Source organism: Centruroides sculpturatus, unplaced genomic scaffold (genome assembly GCF_000671375.1).
Source record: "Centruroides sculpturatus isolate CEXI.00-Female unplaced genomic scaffold, Cexi_2.0 scaffold1300, whole genome shotgun sequence".
NCBI lineage: Eukaryota > Metazoa > Arthropoda > Arachnida > Scorpiones > Buthidae > Centruroides > Centruroides sculpturatus.
In genome coordinates this window covers 87,132-106,916 of record NW_019385442.1, presented here as the reverse complement: position 1 = coordinate 106,916, position 19,785 = coordinate 87,132, and the positions used below count along the sequence as shown (strand labels likewise).

At 31.6% G+C, this 19,785-nt stretch overlaps 1 protein-coding gene and 1 long non-coding RNA gene across 3 annotated transcripts in view; one reads left to right on the top strand and one right to left on the bottom strand.

Annotated features, from left to right (window-relative positions):
- Nucleotides 1-15,903, bottom strand: part of LOC111639054 (diacylglycerol O-acyltransferase 1-like) — a 31,569-nt gene extending 15,666 nt beyond the window's left edge. Inside the window, exons 1-9 of one of the 2 annotated variants that reach the window (XR_002759000.1) lie at nucleotides 15,569-15,903; nucleotides 15,302-15,486; nucleotides 14,834-15,010; nucleotides 14,640-14,756; nucleotides 14,396-14,556; nucleotides 13,946-14,297; nucleotides 13,692-13,858; nucleotides 5,784-5,871; nucleotides 1,052-1,078 (exon numbers count right to left, since the gene is read on the bottom strand). Coding sequence is in view for 1 of the 2 variants with exons in the window: in XM_023384825.1 (XP_023240593.1) it covers nucleotides 886-971; nucleotides 1,038-1,078; nucleotides 5,784-5,871; nucleotides 12,843-12,964 (337 nt within the window). In the remaining variant the exon portion in view is untranslated. Of the gene's footprint in view, nucleotides 1-885; nucleotides 972-1,037; nucleotides 1,079-5,783; nucleotides 5,872-12,842; nucleotides 13,055-13,691; nucleotides 13,859-13,945; nucleotides 14,298-14,395; nucleotides 14,557-14,639; nucleotides 14,757-14,833; nucleotides 15,011-15,301; nucleotides 15,487-15,568 lie in introns of those variants that run through there. The other variant, XM_023384825.1, reaches the window with a different exon arrangement.
- Nucleotides 15,904-16,518: 615 nt separating this feature from the next.
- On the top strand, nucleotides 16,519-18,393 carry LOC111639058. The gene is made up of 2 exons (XR_002759002.1): nucleotides 16,519-16,662; nucleotides 17,092-18,393. It is a non-coding gene; the product is annotated as an uncharacterized LOC111639058 (long non-coding RNA).
- Nucleotides 18,394-19,785: the final 1,392 nt, after the last annotated feature.

Genomic DNA, 19,785 nt, shown 5'->3' with positions numbered 1-19,785 from the left:
TAGTGTATACTGTATATCAGTGTTTCTCAATCTGTAACGAATCATCGCCCCTCCAACATAGTATCACCTCCGTCACTTCAAAATTCCGATGCCAAAAGCCAAGACTAACGCCAAAGTTGTAGTGCATTGAATAGACTAGTGACTAGTATAATGTTATTTGTTTAATTATTGTACAATATAATGAATAAAATATCTAATTATTCTTACTATAATGTTTTACTATATCACCCAGAAAATCGTTTTTCGCCCCAAAATATAAATTATTACTAATCACCCCTTCAACGTGGAAAAACGCCCACATGGGGGCAATATTGCCCCCGTTGAGAAACATTGCTGTATATTAAAGCTCTAACTTTAATAAAATTGTCAACAGATAGATTGTATATAAATGAATTTGAGTTCAAATTCATATCTATATTATCATCTTATTATATTTTTATATTTAAGTATATTTTTAAAAATTTTATGAATTAACTTCTTTTCAAATTAGTAAATATGTTTAAAATGACAAGAATAATGATGCTATTTTTACAAAACTAGCATCATTATTCTTGTCATTTCAAAACTATTGTAAAAATTTATCAAACTGCAGTATAACAAATACAGCACAACAAAATTGATTTTGAATAAAGTATACTTTTCAACCATACAAAATGCATTTAACCTCACTAATTTGAACTAGATTTTCTCCCAGTATGCATGAATTAGTGAAGTTCTACTGTATTTATAAATTTAGCATTATCTGAGTAAGATGTATATAATTTCCAAAAGTTTTTCAAAAATGTTTTATTTTAATTAACTAAAAAAGACTAGGAGAATAATCATAATTTTAAATGATGAAACTACAATTTAAATAAAATGCATCATTAATAACTTTTTACATACCTAGCAACAGAAGAACTGTAGGAGACTTTGATGGACGATGAACAAAAATTTTAAGTATTTGAATAGGATCCACTAATATTCCATATCTGGATAATCAAAATCATATTAATATTTTATTAATATTTTTAATAAGATAAGTGTATTATACTTACTTAATAATATTTTCAAGTGCAACTCTTGAATTTGACAATATCTACATTATAAACATAAATTTTAATTTAATTTCTTCGAAACAATTATTTATTAATTATAGTCAATATACTGATACATAAGCCACACTGAAAGTTATCATAGGGGAGAAAGTACATATTGTGCAACATTACATGTGTGTATTTAATGGAACAGCTCTGATTCAATAGATGTTTCTCTTGTAAACTGCCATTCTAAGAACAGCAGAAAATATATCTAGTGGTCTTATGATTGTCTGTAATTGAGTGGTCTTTGATTATGGCAGTGCCATAACTAGCCATTCTTGTGCACTGTGCAAGAATTTGCATTTAGGCACCTTAATTAATTAAGTTTGGGGAAATATTAAAAAGCTATTGTAATGTATTTGTTTTATTAAGATTTATTTTAATTGCACTTTTCTGGCATTCATTTCAGCAAATTCATTAATTACACCATAATAATTAATATTTTTAATGTTATTGTATTCTATTGAAATAATAGAAAGATTGGATAATTGCTCTTGTCCAATAGTTGATCTTAAATAATTTTTTATTAATTTCAACTTGCTAGAATTTCTCTTGCACAAAGCAATAGAAATGGAAAGAGTTAAAAATATTCAAAGAGTGACATTGATATTTGGGTAAGATTCAATTAAACCAAAATCATGAAGAGCCTGTAGAATATTAAGTGGAGATTCAGTTTCTATATTTGGTATAAGAGTTGTCACTTCAAACTTAAAACTTTCAATTTTACATGTGAATTCGTACTTTAACATAGGCACGTTGAAATATCAGTCTGTTCTGCCATTCATTCAAATGTTCATGTTGGTGAGCAGAGATATCTAGGGTCTAAGTAAGGCAAAAATCTAATCACCAAACTGTGCAGTAGAAAGGCAGAAAAATTTTTAAATATAATTTCTTGTGAACAGCATTTTGGACCCCCTTCCAAGTGAGCCCTGTGCAGGTGCACCCATTGCACCTGCCTAGTTACAGCACTGATTTTTGGGCAGCAATGTTTTACAATTTTAAATTTGGTTTAAAGGAGGACCAACTGTTCCAGTATTTGCAAGATACTAACAAAATTTAGTTTGTACTATATGAAGGTGTTTTGGTGCACTTTGATGTAAATGACTCAGTGGCATATCCAAGATTGAGAATATGGGCATTGCTCAAGACAAATTGAGACCAAGGCACCAGTCCACTATTGTTTTTCAAAGAATGTTATTCAATTACATAATCTCACCTAACTGAAGTCATGCAATATGAATTTTTATTCAAATACACTATATAGTTGGTGTTCAAGTTGCACAACAATTACCAGCATGGTTTCATAAGTACTAAAATGAATTATTATATTTATTTTTATTTTGAAGTAACAAAACTGATTGCTTTGTTATTGAGGGGATACTACAGCATTAAAAGCATCCCTCTGGATACACTCCTGATGACTCAAAGATGAGACAAAAATGATCATTGTAATAACAGTTACAGAATAGATGAGTCATGTTGAGACTATGTTAAAGTTAGAGCAGATATGTAACATATAAAATCAATCTAGGAAATAAATCAGCAGCTGTATACAAGATTTTACACAAAAGAATGGTTTGTTAGGAAGATGCTATGTTGATTGTGTTCCTCCTATCAGACGAGGAAGAAGATGCTTATGAGAAATAATGCCACTACATGATCCTAAGATTTGGAAATAAGCAATCAAAATATGTTTGAGAGATTGTCACTGGTGATGAATCATCATTTATCAATATAGGATTCCTAGATAAGCCATTATAACCTATAAATATGAAATGTCCCAAAAATGAAGAAAAGGACTAGCTATGTTGCAACATATGTACAAGGTTGAAAAACTGCCAATTAGTATTCTACGTTTGTCTACTAAAAGTCTTTCAAAGATGTGTTGATGATGTCCAAAGGAACCAAACTTTAGTCTGTTTCTTCTTCACAATAATGTCCTGGAACATATGATAAAGAGGACAGTGGACTGAATTAAGTATTCAATTCCCCCCATAATCTAATTCTGGCATCTTATAATTATTTTCTATTCTTAAGTCAGAGAACTGCTTTTCAGACAGTTTCCAGAGTTCTGGAGAGGCAGCTTCTTCAGAACTAGAAAAATCATCTCAGAAATTCAATGGTATAATTGCTTGATTTGAGAAGATAAAATACTGTATAGAATATGATGGGGAGTACTTTGAGAAGATATGATCATTAAATTACATTTAATGGTTTGTACATATCTAGAAACTTTCAGAGTTGCCTACACACACACACAATTACTATAAATATATATATTACTATATAGCAATAATATTTATTTAAACACTTTTTTTAATACAATTTATAATGTCCATCAAGATAGCAGTTCAAGCCAATTGATCTACATTATACAAAAAAAAATTTACTTAACATTTATATATGTATGTTTATGAAATCCATTCTAGTTTGTGGCATTGAGTTTGTGGGAAACTAAAGTTATATTTCTAGAAATACAACTGAAGCTTCATTAATATCATCAAAAAATATGATATTTAAATATAGCATTTCATGTAAAGCTAACAGAAAATGTGTACCAATCATAAAAGTGGATGCTTGCAAAACTGTACTGTACATATCTGTAAGTACAGTAGAGCATTGATTATCTGAATGTCGATCAACCAAAATGTTGGTTAACTGAAAGCATTCCAGTCAGACTGTGTCGTTCTGAATCAAATGTTTTTGATACTAGATTAACTTCTAAAATATAAATCTTGTTTTTATATTTTTCAATATATTTATTGAATATCGTTTGTACAAAATAAAGAAATAATTTTTATTATTTCTTTATTTTGTACCACTAAGCCACGATTATTATAATTTTCGTTAGGCTTAACATTGACGAAAATTCAACAGAAAGCGACACACAATGAAGAAAAATTTAAACATAGGATATATTAATATGCTATTATTGGGATATGCTAATATACTATATTAATAATGTATTTTTTCGTACATAATTGGTTATCTGAAAGATCAATTTTCAAAACAACCCCGGTCCCCAATTGATTCGGATAATCAACACTACTGTATATACTATATATATAGTTGGTAAATTAGTAGACAGTGACCTGGCAGAATGATGCCTATTTATTTCCTAGTTCTCCAACAATGCTTGGTTGACTGCTGATAGAGGTTATGCAAGTCATCAAAAGGTTTATTATCTGTTAAGTGCTACATAACAAAAAAATGTGAAAAACTCAAAACAAAATATTTCAGGAAATTCAAATGAAGTTTGTAAAAGTAATTGTCACACCGGGTAGGTCTTAAATGTTGTATCTGGACTTACTTCCTTCGAATTTTTTCATATACAGTAGTACCCCAGGATACGAATGCTCCAGCATACGAAATTTTCAGGATACGACATGAAATTTGAACATAATTTTGCTCCAGGATACAAACAAAAACTCACTATACGACGTTACATTAGTTCACAGCGCCATTTTTTATTCACTTCTGTTCATTGGTCTCAGTCCACGTGTTTGCTTCGTTGTGGAAGGTTCTCGCTTGATAAAGGAAATCTTGAGGTATTATCAGAAAGTGACTAATTTTATTGTAAAGAAACATCCAGAAAAGGTTCACACTGGCCGTATCGCTGCTCAGAGTAATGACATTTGCCTAAGTTATTTTAGACACATTTTAAAAAGTAGGCAAACCTCTTTGGCTAGATATTTTACCAAGCAACTTCTATCCATTGAAAGTGAAGGTGGAAGTGAAGGAAAGAAAGCAAAAAGCAGTGAATAAAAAATTAAAAAAATATATAAAACAGAAAAGATAAAAAAATTAGTGTTAAATTATTTTTAAGTTATTGTCACATTATGTTATGTAAGTTAAGTTTTAGTATCATTTCCCTTCTCCCTCTCCTCTGCCACCAGTTTACACCTCCACCGTCATCTATCCTCACAGGTAAAGTGCAAATAAAACTACTTTTTTTTTAAATCAATTATTATTCTATTATGGTTATTTATACATATACATACATTTACAACTACAAAATGCAGTTTTCAGTGTTTTCCTTACTAAAGTTATTTTTTTTCAATGTACTACTTAGCTTTAATTCGAGTGTGTTTTTTGTGTTGGAACGGATTATTTGGTTTTACATGTAATCATATGGGGGAAAAATGATTCACCTTACAACATTTTCATGATACGATATCAGTTTCAGAACAAATTAATTTTGTATCCTGAGGTACTACTGTAATCTGCTATCTTGTTTTATTACTATTATTTACTTACTAAATTATAAAATTATGTTTTAATTTCATGCTCTTAAATATTTAATTCACACACAACTTTTATGGGTTTGTCAAATAAATGATTTGGCACTGTTTTCTCTAGGAGTACAGAAGAAAAAATAATAATGCCTTAGTACTTTCAAGCTAAACAAATCTTCAGAGGCAACACAAAAATCTAAAATTTCAATATATCCACAAAACTCCAATAATTTAAAAAGTGTCAGCTTGTTAAGAACAGTGATGATTTTCAAACTATTGAAATTTTATAGATATGTTTGAATTTAGTTTTTTGCCTCCAAAGATGAGCTGTTTAGCTCAAAAGTTCTAATGCATTTTTTAAATTTTCTGTATGCCAAGAGAAAGCAACATGGAATCATTTATTTAATATTTGTTTTTAAAGTGTGTAATCACTTTAGTCTACATAAAGTTAGAATAGAAATAAACTTACTAATAACACAATACAAAGATTTAATAAACCTCTATAATTTGTGTATCCACTAGAAGAACTTAGTAATGAATCTCGAGGTACATGGCATCTGAAACAAAATATAAAATGGGAAAAAATTTAAGTGCATTATTATTCATNATCCATTAGGTCATAAAAATTTGATTAAAAATTTTTTAAGTTTTATTTGATTCAAGATTAATATTTAAAGAAAAAAAGAACTAACATAATATCTCTGTGTAATTCCCAGATTTCGTACAAACTAGATTTCCCACAATAATGTTAAATCATGCATTTTTTTGTTTAAATATTTACTGATACTTTTTCTAGTCTGACCCTATTTGGAAAAATGCCAAGATTAGACGTTTTGTGATATTTTTGCATATTTTCTGTTTTAATAGTTACTAAATTATTATATTATTTTTTTATTAAATTAAATTTTTAGTAGAATATTAAATGTTATTGTTTTCTAAGTAAATTGTTTATTAATGAGTGAATTTTGAAATTAGTAACGTAAAAAAATATTTTACACAATTATTTAATTACTTTTTAAAATTTCAATGCTTAATTTTCTATTTATTATATTTAAGAAACAAAATACTCATGAATACATCATTAAATTTTGAAATAAATAAGAAAATACATTTTTAGCAATAACTTTTAAGTTTTTATAGTTTCTACATTATTTTATTAGCTATAATTATCTATTTAAATAGTGATGTTTCAAGCTTTTTATCAGTGGAATTTTGTATGGCATTTTCCAAATGTCAGTTAACCAAGATATAATTTCAGATTATTTTAAGAATGGTTAAAACTGGTTTAGAATAGCAGAATGTTAATACATCTTCATTGGAAGAAATTGAATCACAAATAATAACATGCAAATTAATCTTAAAATATATATTGACTTTTGAATTTCTCTATATTTCAGTTTGGTGGATTTAAAATACAAAGTAATTATGTCTCAAAAATTCATTTCTTACTAATATTTCTAACTTTAGTCCAAAATTATGATGAAATATTTATTAATTAACTGCAGTTAATTATTCTGTTGGTGCATAGATGTGGATTAGGTGAACAGATTTTGATGACAGTTGATATGAAACTTATTGCCAAAATTTATTAGAAAATTTTTAAATTCATTCACACAAGAAAATTAGAATCAGTAAATTTAAAGTAAACTTTCAACAAATAAATTTATAGAACTTTATTTAATGTAGATCATAAATTTTACTTAAAATTTTTAATCATAATGTATATACACTGAGTGGCCAAAAAATTAGAGACACCCTCTAATAATGATATTTATAAATAAACTAATTAAAACCAAAACTTTCCACAGATTAATTATGAATAAGATATAAACTAAAACTATTCAAACTAAAAAAAAAGTTCAACCTCGACCAGCAAATTAATCATGGTTGACTGAGATTGATTAAATTCATCTGCTGGTTAAGATTCTATTTTTGAAGTAAAAAAAGACCAATCAATAAACAAACATTTAACTGAAAAAGAAATTGGAAAAAGGTTTAGAATTTTTCTGTATTTCAAAATAAACAGTATTAAAAAGGGGTCAACCTTGTCAAGTGAATAATTTTTTGCTGGTTTAGTAGTACTTTCACTCCAGATATACAGGGTGGGCCAATGAAAACGAAACAGCAGAGTTATCGTGTTTGTCCAAGCAAATCGCTCGGACAGGTCAATTTTATTCTCAAAGGGAACATCTTCAGCAATAAAGTTTTTGCGATTCTGAATACAACAGATAACAAAAAATTTTAAAAACTCATTCATTTTTTATTAACTAAACAAACATTTATTTCAAATAAAGTAACAAACATAAGAAAAAAGTTATCAAGTATTCAATAAATATTTGAATTGTGCACCACCTCTCTGTTGATTCATTTCTTACTGGACGTTCACGTCCAGGGTTGTGTCTTTTGTTAGCCACAGAACCCGTTAACTGAAACTTTTGAACCAACTCCAGAATGTATTTTGCATTACAATATTTGTTTGGATAGCGTTGATTAAATAAATTTGCAGTAAGATAAGCATTCTCGTGATTTCTGAAATGAAGAGTTACTATTTCTACCCTTTCAGCAATTGTGTAAACCATAACGATTATGTTGTACAAAATTCATAATAAACAAACAATAATCTTAAATTCTGGTTGAATCATTAAGTGGTCAAGCTTAATGTGAACACTACAAAAAAGAACATCTGGAAACAGATAACACATTATCAGCCTTAATTTTATGATCTATTTTTTCCTTGCATATGTGGTCCAGCTTAAAAGGTTTTTTTATGTTTGTTAATAGTTTGTTTTACTTTTTTCTGTTTTCATTTTGTTTTCGTTGGCCCACACTGTATATCTATTAGAGTAGATCTAATGTTCTATAATATATGTTTAAATGTAATCATGATAGGTCAATGTCAGTATGCATGGGCCATTCCATTGTGGCTCATGTCTAAATCAGGGTCAGTCATTTTAAAATTTCAAGCAATAGCTCAGGTTTGCCATGAGCCTCACTCAGATCTGTACAAGTTGTATCACAATGGTCTGAATTAGCATAAGACTTGAAAAACTTAATATAATAGACAGCATAAGTATTTCATTAGTTAATTTTTCTAAGTGAAATTTAGCATATATTAAAATAAGGAAGATCACTGAATAAAACATCCCATCAGAAAATCCCCAATTTACTTGTGGGCTTAAAACATGAAATCATTGAGAGATGCATGCACAATGTACCTCGTATCTGCTGCACAGCTAAGCTCTGTATATAACATGTATACCTTGTACAACTTTAATGGCGAACATAAACAATGAATATTCCTTCAATTTGTGTTTTACATTTATGTTCGATGTCAATTTTCAAAGCTTTGGTTTCATGAAATAACAGCACACAACACATTGGCAATCTATCAAGGGAGAACTTACTTTGGGAGACTGCCACTTATTTAAATGTTACATGAACAGCAGGAAAACTCCACATAGCCAGCCATTTGACAAGGTGTGAAATCACAATCAGGGTTCTGTAGTTTTATCCTATCTGGGAAGGAATCCCAAATGGACAAAAAGCACCACAGTTTATGGAGAATTGGGCAGCCCTGGCTACCTCAGCCTCCACATTGGGTTTGAGAAAATGTATCTTTAAATGTCCATAGGGGAGAGTAAGATAATTAAAATAAGGTACAAAAGTAAGAAAAAATTTTAATTTGAAAAAACTTATTTTTCAACTAAAATATTTTGATATATATAAGTACAAAAACAATCATAATTAAACTATTTTTTTTTCAACTATTACTACAGAGATATTTAGCAATTCCATGGATGTATCACAATACTAAATTGGATTTCATGTGGATATATGCAAGCAAATTAAGTAGAATGACATAACCAGATATTCTGAAAAACTTTCTAAAAAAACATTGTAAAAATAACACTAAATAACTTTTGGCACTTCATGTAACAAACATTTTATTTATACAAGGCATATACACAGAGCTTAACCACAGTGCATGCATGCACAGTGCAGAATTAACATAGTGTTTCATTTTACATTGTAATATGTTCACTGAAACACTATGTTCATCAAAAGACTATAGAGACTGTTTTAAATATTTAATTTAGTTAAATATATATATTATTCAGTTTAAGAATTTATTCATTTATCTAAATTTTACTATGCAAGTTTCAAATATCAAAAATTTTTCAAATTGTATAAAAGAAACAATTGTTGCAAGATATTTAGTGACAAAATTAAAGTAATAAAAAAATGCAGGCATCAGAGCATACTAAATATCATCATTACAAATTGCACTGTAGTGCACTTGCACACAAACTCAGGCAATTCCTAGGTTTGTCGCTATGCTTTGCTGGCACTCTATACACTGACAGAGACTGCCCATTTTTTCAGTTTTATACAGTAGATTGTAAAGTAGATGCTGTTCATTGTAATCATTTTGGGATTAACCTATACTCATAATAATTGAGTACTAACACTATTCAGTGAAATTAGATCACAATAGTGGAAATTCTAATTTTATTCAATGAGATAATTTGAAAAAATATATATATATATATAATCAAATATTTTTAATTGTTTTAACAATCTTCTAAATTAATTATTAAATTTCTTAATCTAGATAATCCTGAAGATCATTCTTCAGTAACAATTTGATATATTTATGATGATAAAGCAGACACTGAAATTTCCTTGTCAATTGCCAACCAGTTTTTAAACTTTTAACATATAGGCCTATTATCTTATTTATGATCTCTTCAACAGACATTTTCAGATGTCACCATGCCTATTTTTTGGAAAAAAAAACCATCTTTTTTAAAACAATTCTTTTATTGGGTTTATGTTGCTTATTTTATTTTGAGTTCTCTAACTTTTTTATAAACTTTACTCAGGTACTTTGAAGGACTGCTGTATAAGTCAAGGAGTTTAACATATTTCAATTTTGATTAAATGGTTTTCTGACAAAACAAAATTGTTTCAGGGAAAAAAGTGTATCTTTATAAAAAAAAATTATCAGCATGGTTCAAAGAAAAATTTTAGATGAACTGAAAATAGTAGTAAAATAAAAATTTTTCAAAAATAAAACATGACAATTTGTTCCAGAGGCTATTTGCAATTTCAAAAAATTAGAAGCTTGTTTTAGTTATTTGTCGAAACCGTGTCTTCTTTTTCTTGTTTCTTCTGATTCTATGTCACGACTTGGTGCATTTATAGACACTTGGCAAATAATTCCATCACCTACATTTACTTCTTACAGAAACGCGTTTCGGGCTTTCGCCCCTCTTCAGTCTGTTACGTCGATAGTTGTCAACTATCGACGTAACAGACTGAAGAGGGGCGAAAGCCCGAAACGCGTTTCTGTAAGAAGTAAATGTAGGTGATGGAATTATTTGCCAAGTGTCTATAAATGCACCAAGTCGTGACATAGAATCAGAAGAAATTAGAAGCTATTATCAAACTAGCAAAAAAAACAAAAAGGTACAATATTCACAGTATAGTCTGTTGCAAAGTGCTCCTTACACCTCTTATAGTTCTATACTATAAACATAAATATGGTCCATTATATAGAACACTTAGTTCTTTTAAAGAAGAAAAGAAGAAAACTCTACATTTTAAATACTATTTAAAATTATTTAAATTTTTTTATGCTCACTAAATTATTGTGTGTCATTTAGCACTGCAGAAACAAGTTTTGGATGCCAATCTTGTGAAAGATCACTTCTGGTTCTATAGTTCTTTTTAGTTTTTCTCAAGTAGGGTTGTCTATTTTAAACGTGTTGATGGTCTTTAGCAGAAACACAATCTTATTTAAAACTAGATACATCAGTTGGAAAACTATATTGGCATTTAAGATTAAGTGAGACATACTAAAATAGAAACAGATAACACATTTAACTAGAATAAAAAAACAAAAATTTGATACCAGAATACTACTAACTAAACCTTTAAAAACGCAACATAATTTTAATTTTCAAACATTTTTGATCTTAAATGACCTTCCTCAGGACAAAGAAATAAATTTCAATTAAGACAACAAAAAATGTTAGACAATTAAAATATACTACATTTTTAATTATTTGAGTAGTGGTACTGTAATTTATGACAAGTGCAGTTTTCAGAAAAGTCCAATATTTGGTTACTACTAATAATTTTTATAAATACAACAAACTGCTTTACTGTACTGAAGTTCACTTTAACAAGAAGTTTCTTCCAAGTACTTTTGGGCAATCAAACCCAAATTGTTAGGAGATACATTAGTTGCCCAAAAGTACTTGAGTAAAGTGTTATTAAAGTAAACTTGGTACTTATGGGTTAAGAGGTCACCAGTCGGAAATAGCGTTTTTTCCAAATAATGCAATTTTTTTTTATTTGTCAAATTTAATATAATTGTTAAATTAAACAATACTGTAATTACGATTTATAAAGATATAACAAAATCTCACAAATTCTAATAATAAACCACTTGAATATGCAAATTGTTTTGTAGTGTATACAGCAAATATGGCAAATAGGTGATATCTATAATCATCCTAATTGATTTTTTTTTTCATTTTTAGAACCTTTTTAGATTTAAATTTACTAGTCTATTGTTATTTTGATATTTTCATTCAAAATCGCGACTTTGATTGCTATTTCCGACTGGCGTTCTCTTAACCTATAAGTACCATAAACTCCAGTAAATTAGTTTGTTAGTTGTATTTTTTAAAAACTTAGAGTTATTTTCACGTTAATTATTTTTTTTTGAATTCTTATAGATAGAAATGGGCGGTTTTTACTATTTCTTTATCTATATTTTTAAAATATTAAGGTTTTGAGGTTGTTGCATTACAAAATTGAAAAACAAATGTAGACGAAGTCACAATTCTTATTTATCGACACACACCATTTTCTTCCAGAATCTTTATTCCTTATTCAGCTACATATTAAAAAATAAGCATTAAAATGCAATAATGCAAACTCCCTTAAAATATGAATGGCTATAAATAAGGAATTATAACTTAAAACTTTTTCACCGACAGAACATTACAGTGTAATAACTCACTGCTGTAAATCACTGGGCTATAATTTGGAATTATTTATTCCAAATTATAGCCAGATGATTTACGGCAGTTGTTGGCGAGTTATTGCATTAAATTGGATTTGTAGGGATGTTTAAACATTATGGTGTCTTTACAGGATACAGGAAGCATGCAAAATAGCAAGAATTTGAATGAAAATAAAATCAAAAGCAAACATTTGAAATTTACATATTAATTTTTCTGATTTCTAATCAATAAAATGTAATAGCTTTCATTAAAATTATATAATCTGCAATCTTTTAAAGTACATAATCTTAACAACAGAGGATAAAGGTCGTCTTTATATCTAGAATCTTGTATCATATATTGTTCTTGTAGATTCAAACTTTATAATTATTATGTATAAAAAAAAGCAAAGACTTATTCATCCATTATCTAAGTTTTAAGATTATATAAAATATTTACATTTAATTATAACTAAATAAAGCATTTTGATTAACAAGTGATGTTGAACTTACGGTTGATCAGGTTGAGCTTGGCGCTCTTTTTTCTGCTTTTCTGATATTTCTTGAGCTTTTGTAACGCTCAATGCTCGCCTGAGTCTAACTCTTTCGTCCCGAGTAACATCTGTTGTTGACATTTTTAAATAACAACGCACCACTCAAGCGACCATTCACGACTTCGAAAAGAGGCGGAACGTAGTTAATTATCCTCTAAAATCTACTAAATTTACAAATTAGCGCCATCTATATTTTCCTCTAAAAACACTTTTTTTTTTTTTTTAAATTTTAATATTTTATAAGGAGTTAAATTTACGTTTTAACACAATGGAAAAAATAAAAAATAAATTAAAAACGCATCTTAATAACGAAAAACATAACATGGTTTTATTTTTTAAGCTTTTGGCTTTTCCGTTTTACGGGTACCAAAAAAATCTTTTTCTATACCTATCGCGCATGGAAAAATTCCTGCGATCTGCCAAGGAAGTGCAGAACTTTCTTATTACTTAATGGTTTTATATGGAGATTCTAGCTTTACGTAAAGTGCTCTTTCTCCGATAGGCTTATTCATATGGAGTCTAGTGGTACTCCGAGAGGCTTGTTCCGATTTCGATCGAGTCGCTCGATTTCGATCGCTCGCGATTCGATCGAAATCGAGTCGCGCGAGATCGCGAGCGATAGGAACCGCTTCTAAACTCACTAATCATTTCCGGCTTACCCATTTGAGAAATTCTCTCTGAACCAATTATCAACCCAATACACGTGAGTTAGATCACATCAATTGACTGGCGCCATGCTAACCGAAAAGCACTGTACCACACATTCTAACTGCCAATGTAAAAGGCGAAGAAAACTAATTCTACTCACCTTCAACAGCGTCTCCTCTTGCATCTCCTGCGACGTCCTCTCGCTACTTGGCGACGCCTAGCCTGTTTCTGAAGTTATGAAGGTGAGAACGGGGTGAGGCCGCTAGTCCCCGCCTCGGCTAGGTCCTGGGGGTCGATGACAATGGTGTTGGTGGCGCCCGATGTTGTCTGAAAAAAAATCATATAATCCAGGTTTCACATTCGCAAAGAAGTATCCTTTGGTCATGCGCACTATACACAAGCTGCACTACTCACTAGGCGATCGTCATCACCCTGTCGTTCCTCTTCGTCGCCCTCGTGCACGGGAACATCGAAATAGGACTCGTCTGGCGGCGGATGTTGATCCACGGGCACACCGATCGTCTTGAGTTGGAGACCCTGGCGACCGGGGCCCGGGTAGACGGCCACGATATCCCCGATAAACTGCCGGAATTTTGCCGATATTGTTGGCAACTTGGACAGGAACCGCATCCTGTACACGTAGCTGCAAGCGTAACTCCCCTGCAGGCTCCTGTCCGTGCGGAGCGACTTGATGGACTTCTTCGGCCAGCGATCTCTACACTCGATGTTTTGAGTGTGGGCCTCGGGATCTTCGCTGTTGACGAATCTGCAAGAAAAAAGAAAAATGTCACTTTTCGGTATCCTTTTCAATAACGCTCGTTCATTTCTTTCACTTAACACATAGCACAGTATCATCCTCCTTACCTCCCGGAGCCCTGCTGGCTGTGATTCACGGTCTTTTGTTCCGAGAAGCCCATCGTCGTACAACCGCGATATTGGGGCGCGCTGTCGGAAACGATGATGGAACCAGGGGCTATGTATCTGGACACGTGGCTCCATAAAACGCGCCTGCTTTTGTTCTCTACCTGAAAGAATACGACAAAATATAACACAAAACTTCCACTAAAAGCAAAAAAATAATAGGAAATAATGTTTCGTTACTACTTACATGCCAGTACATAGGCTCTCGCGTTTCCCGACAATAGGCACCAAATATAGTTATTTGGGTGCCTTTGGTAACGCGCCCGCGGTTGTATTTTCGTCTCCTAGTAAAAGTTTCATTAATCTGAAAAGAAAACATATGTATATAGATATAGAGACATAGACATATCGGCGAAGTCAGAAACTTGGATCGATCGTCACCTCGACGTGCTTTCCGTAACCGCCAAGTTGATGATTTTGGTTGTTGGAGACGAAAACCTCCGCAATTTCCCGGCAGAAGTTAAACCAGTCCACCGCTGTTTTCAGGGCCACGCCGCATTCTTTTGCGGCGACGGTGACCGGTTCCTCTTTGACCCATTCATAAATTATCATCAGCACCTGATAAATACAAAAAAAAAAAATCTCATAAAACATACATCATCTTAAGCGGTACGATCGAATTATAGAAGCACGTAACGTGAAACCGCCGATTCTGTGGGTGTCCTTCCCTCACCCTGTTAACCCCTTAAAGCTACCTAGTTTCTATTGTCTTAGATGTGAGTCATCAACTCCTAAGGGTAGGGTTAAACAGTAAAATTCCAGAATGGCAAAAGACAAAGGAACAAAGAAAGAGAAGAAATATGAGAAATATAATATATATAAATATGGCATACTGCCACGATATCATACCTGTTGAGCTGAGAGCTGAGCTCTTTCAAAAAATGTGTTATGGGTACAAGAGAGGGTACCGGTGCAAACGGCCCGCCAGACGGAGCCGCCAGTCCGCCGGCGCATTTTTTTCTTTTGTTGTAGTTTTTCACAGCGGTAGACGAATCCGAACCTATCCGCTGGTGCCAGCTCTTTCCTCATCACGCCTGAAAAATATGTCAAATTGAATTAGCTAACAGATACCTGCATACGGCACTCGTGTATAGGAGGAAATCAAGGAAATCTTACCTCCGCACTTTGGGCACGACGGTACAAAGCCGGTTAGGTCCGGATGGGGAACGAGTCTCACCATGTGGCAAAATTTCTCCGCTGCCTCTTCGGTGGGAAAGTAGCGTGCAAAATTAAAGCACGTCAAGTTATCAAAAATTTCTTCGGGATCCACGACGGGAGCCGCTGAAATATCATCTTGTGTCATGTTCAAAGACATGTTGAAAGTGATACGGACTGACGAACAGTGTTGCCAGATCTGAAAATAAAAATGTAACAAAACTGTGCTTTAAAAGTAGCCGATTTGAACTATTTGTAACCCAAACATAAATATGAATTATTTTGCAACTATGCACTTTTGCTAATGAAATTCTTAGAGTTAATATTAGGAAAAAATATATCTGAGATGTTTTTCTTTTAACAAGTGATATAACTTTTTTTGTTGTTAGTGTATCTAAATAAAAGTGTCAGTTTCGGTAAACTGTATTCTGAATTTATATCCCGAGCCCCATAGATCGTAATAATATCAAAATATCTGTTAAGTCAGAGTCGAATTATTACACAAAATAATTTTGAAATTGTACGAACATAAATAATATAAATACTTTTATATTATTTTCTACCACTATAATTTAATTCTTAAATTTCAATTTTAGTAATCTTGGTAAAAGAAATAACTTTTGTTAATTTGAATCTGTCCACGCATATTTAATTTATCATTTTTTTTGTCCATCACTATTATATTTTTAAAAAATCAATTTTTAATGCTGTATTTAACAAAAAACATACAAACTATTTTCATAAAATCTTTTTATGAAATATTTAATTTCAAAGTATTCATGAATATGAATTTGAAATAAGCACAAAAATTGAGTATGATGATACAGTATATTAATATCAAAAGCAACCAACCGACCATAGAAATAGTACATTTTTTGAAGGAGCTTTAGTACGTTTTGAAATTTCATTGTGGCAACGCTGTTCGCAGTTCGATTGTGTTTCTGCTCGGAGTCGGACGTGTTTTTGTTGAGCTCTCCGATTGTGTTGCTTTTTTGCTGCTTGCGGAGTTTGCTAAAGATTTTTGAGGAAAGTCTTAGTCCATACTCACGCTAGACGTAAGAATTTATTGGTTAAAGTTCAGATACGTAGACTGTCATGGCGGCTCATGTCTGATTCCAGCAAACAGAGGGGACGCACGTTCTAACCTAACCTAACCTAACCTATTCTAATAAATTACCATAATTATTACCAATCAAATTAGTAGAATAGGTTAGGTTAGAACGTGCGTCCCCTCTGTTTGCTGAAATCAGACATGAGCCGCCATGATAGTCTACGTATCTGGACTTTAATCAATTTATTTAATATTTCCGGAAGAATTGTTACCAGAAGACATCTCGGCCCATTGTTCGATGGTCGGTTGTTTCGTTTTCGATTCGAATCTTTTAGATTTAATTAGGGAACTGCGATGAGCACTTTGCTTTTCTCGTAGATGTAGTTTAAGCTTTTGTTTTGACGCGACTAATTGTAAATTTTCTTTTTTACAGAATGAAGATGTTGAGTGGATCGGCAGGAGGTTCCCACGGAGGAAGGCTGTGGTGCCGGGGGGGGGGGAGATTTCTCGGCAGGCTCCGATGGCATGCAACGAGGTTCTCTGACTCTTACCACTCCCAAAGAGACGTTGGAGTACCAAGGGCTCGACCATGTCTCCTCCCAATCGATTAGTTCGGTGTCGTTTGGAACCGTCAAGCAAGAGGCAGTGGGTGATGACCTTCCCAAGTGCGTGTGGTGTGGCACTCTCCCGGAGTAGGGATACCTCCATGCTCCAGTGTACTAGGTCTTCGAAAATTGGCTTGCCACAGACCTTATTGTGGAGGATGTAGGAAGTGAGAGCTCGGACAGTTGTCACTTCCTGTTTTGTCGAGTTCTGTTTCTCCATCCACAACAGAGATGCCACTGCTTTCCGGAAGTCTGAATGGGGAGGAAATGGAGTAGTGAGCCACCGAATTCGAGGGACCGTGGTGTCTGTGGTTCCCTTGGCCTAGGCGGCGATTTTCCCAATTCGTCCTCCTGCACCCAGATGTGACATTCTTACTGGATTAGACACTTTTCACCTGGACTCAATACCTTTTCCTGGATGTGACTGTGGACTTGTCTCCCAATAACACTCTGTCAATGACAATGGATTTATCTCCCAATTACGACCACCAGAAGGCACTCAAAGGAGAGGCCAAGGGGCCTGGTAGCCTTCAAAGAAAAAGGAAAACAAATACCAGGAAGTTTCCAAAAATCTTTTCTTAATCAAAATTAAATTATTATTTATATTATGTCTTGTCTTCTATTTCTATACTACTTATGAACCAGCAGTCACATTAGATGGGAATTTTAAGTTTGCATTGAACATTTTTTAATCCGTTTAAATGGGCTTCCCTGAGATTAAGTTTTGAGTGCGTCTCTGGTGCCTACAGGACATAATCTATTGCTACCTCTTTTTTTTTTTTTTTTACTCTTTATCTCAAATTTAATGGTTTAAAGCATAATTGCAGTTATTTAAGCATTGTCTTTGATATAAAAATGAATTCCAAATTACGAAAAATTTTGGCTCTGAAATTAGCAAGAAAGTTCATTGTGGGAGAACAAAAGTTGTGGAAATAATTAAAAATCTGCTTGTACCAAAGTTAATTCAATGATTTTGTATAAGTCTTATTGTCATATTTTGTCATTTAGTTGAATTTAAACATTAGATATTCACATGTAAGGTATTTTGTAATTCAGTTTATGCTTTAATAGTTGTAATTATTTTAGCATATGTAAATGATACAAATAATAATATGTTTTTTAAAACTTTATTTTATAATCTTTCTTAATTCAACATACAAGTTGCAAATAATTAACTAGTCTAATTTTAATTTACTATGAATATTAAAATATATGTACAGTACAAGACATGATAATGGCAAAACAAAGCCATTAAAATTCATATATAAATTTCAGTTGATTTTATAGAGTTCCAAGCTTGGTTCACTGAGTAAATCATATTCTTCGTTATGTTTATGATTGATATACAAAAGTTCGAAGGAAATGATTTGAGGCTTATTCGAAAATACATTGGAGAATTTTTTGTAACATCCAAGACTTCAAATCTCAGATGTGACAGAACAAAACGTTCATGTGCATTTGAAAGTTTGTCAGAAAGGAAAAGCACTGTAGGCCATGAAAGTCTTGCTGTGTCCTGTTCCAGCCACATCTTTGATATGCTGAGATTACAAAACAAAGCCATTTCATAGATTTTCATATATGTAAAAATATAAACAACTTTTATAATTTCAATAAAATCAATAAAGTTATGTACATATCATGACTGCAAATCCATATTCTATCAGGTCCTCAATACACCTGAATACAGAATAATGCCAAATACTGTATTCGGTCCAACATTCCATGCTATTGTACTACTAGCTTTATAAACTGTTTTACAGTTTTGTTTATTATTTTTGTTGAAAATCAAAGGGAATTGATTTTTCAAAATATATGTAGATGTAAGATCCTACATCTGTACAGTACATACAAATAGATCATTTACTCTAAATCAAAATTATTGAAAGCAGAATTATATTTTTAATGTAAATAAATGATAAAAAATTGACAATGTAAGTTAATTTTATATTTATCATTGTAAATAAATAAATTTCTGTATTTTGAATATAACTGTACTGTAAATTGCAGTTATATTTACTGTTGTTCTCCAGTCTTATAAACAGATATCTTTATTAGATTTCTGTTTCAAAGAACATGAAAAAGTTCTTTTTGAAATTTATAGTCATTTGTATAAAAATAATAAAACATGTTTACAGATTATATAATCTGAAACATATACAAAACCACTTCATGATATACTAAAAAAAAACAACCCTGATTAGGCAACTCAAATTTACTTGTGCTGTGGAACACTGCTTCACTGAATCTCTCTTGATTGAGAAATGTTGAATAACTTTGACATTATGGTTAACTCATGGCTTCTCCATATTTCTACACTATCTCTAAACAACTGTAGCAAAAGTATTAACTATTCACAGTTGTTGATTTAAAACTATGTAGATGAGCCTCAATAATTACAAAATATTGTTTTTGGGCCAAATATATTTTCTAATAATTCACTGGGTTGCAAACTTCAGAAAAAAGTTGGAAAAAAGCAGGACAAACTCACAATGTCAAGCTTTTCAACCTGGACTCATTACTCC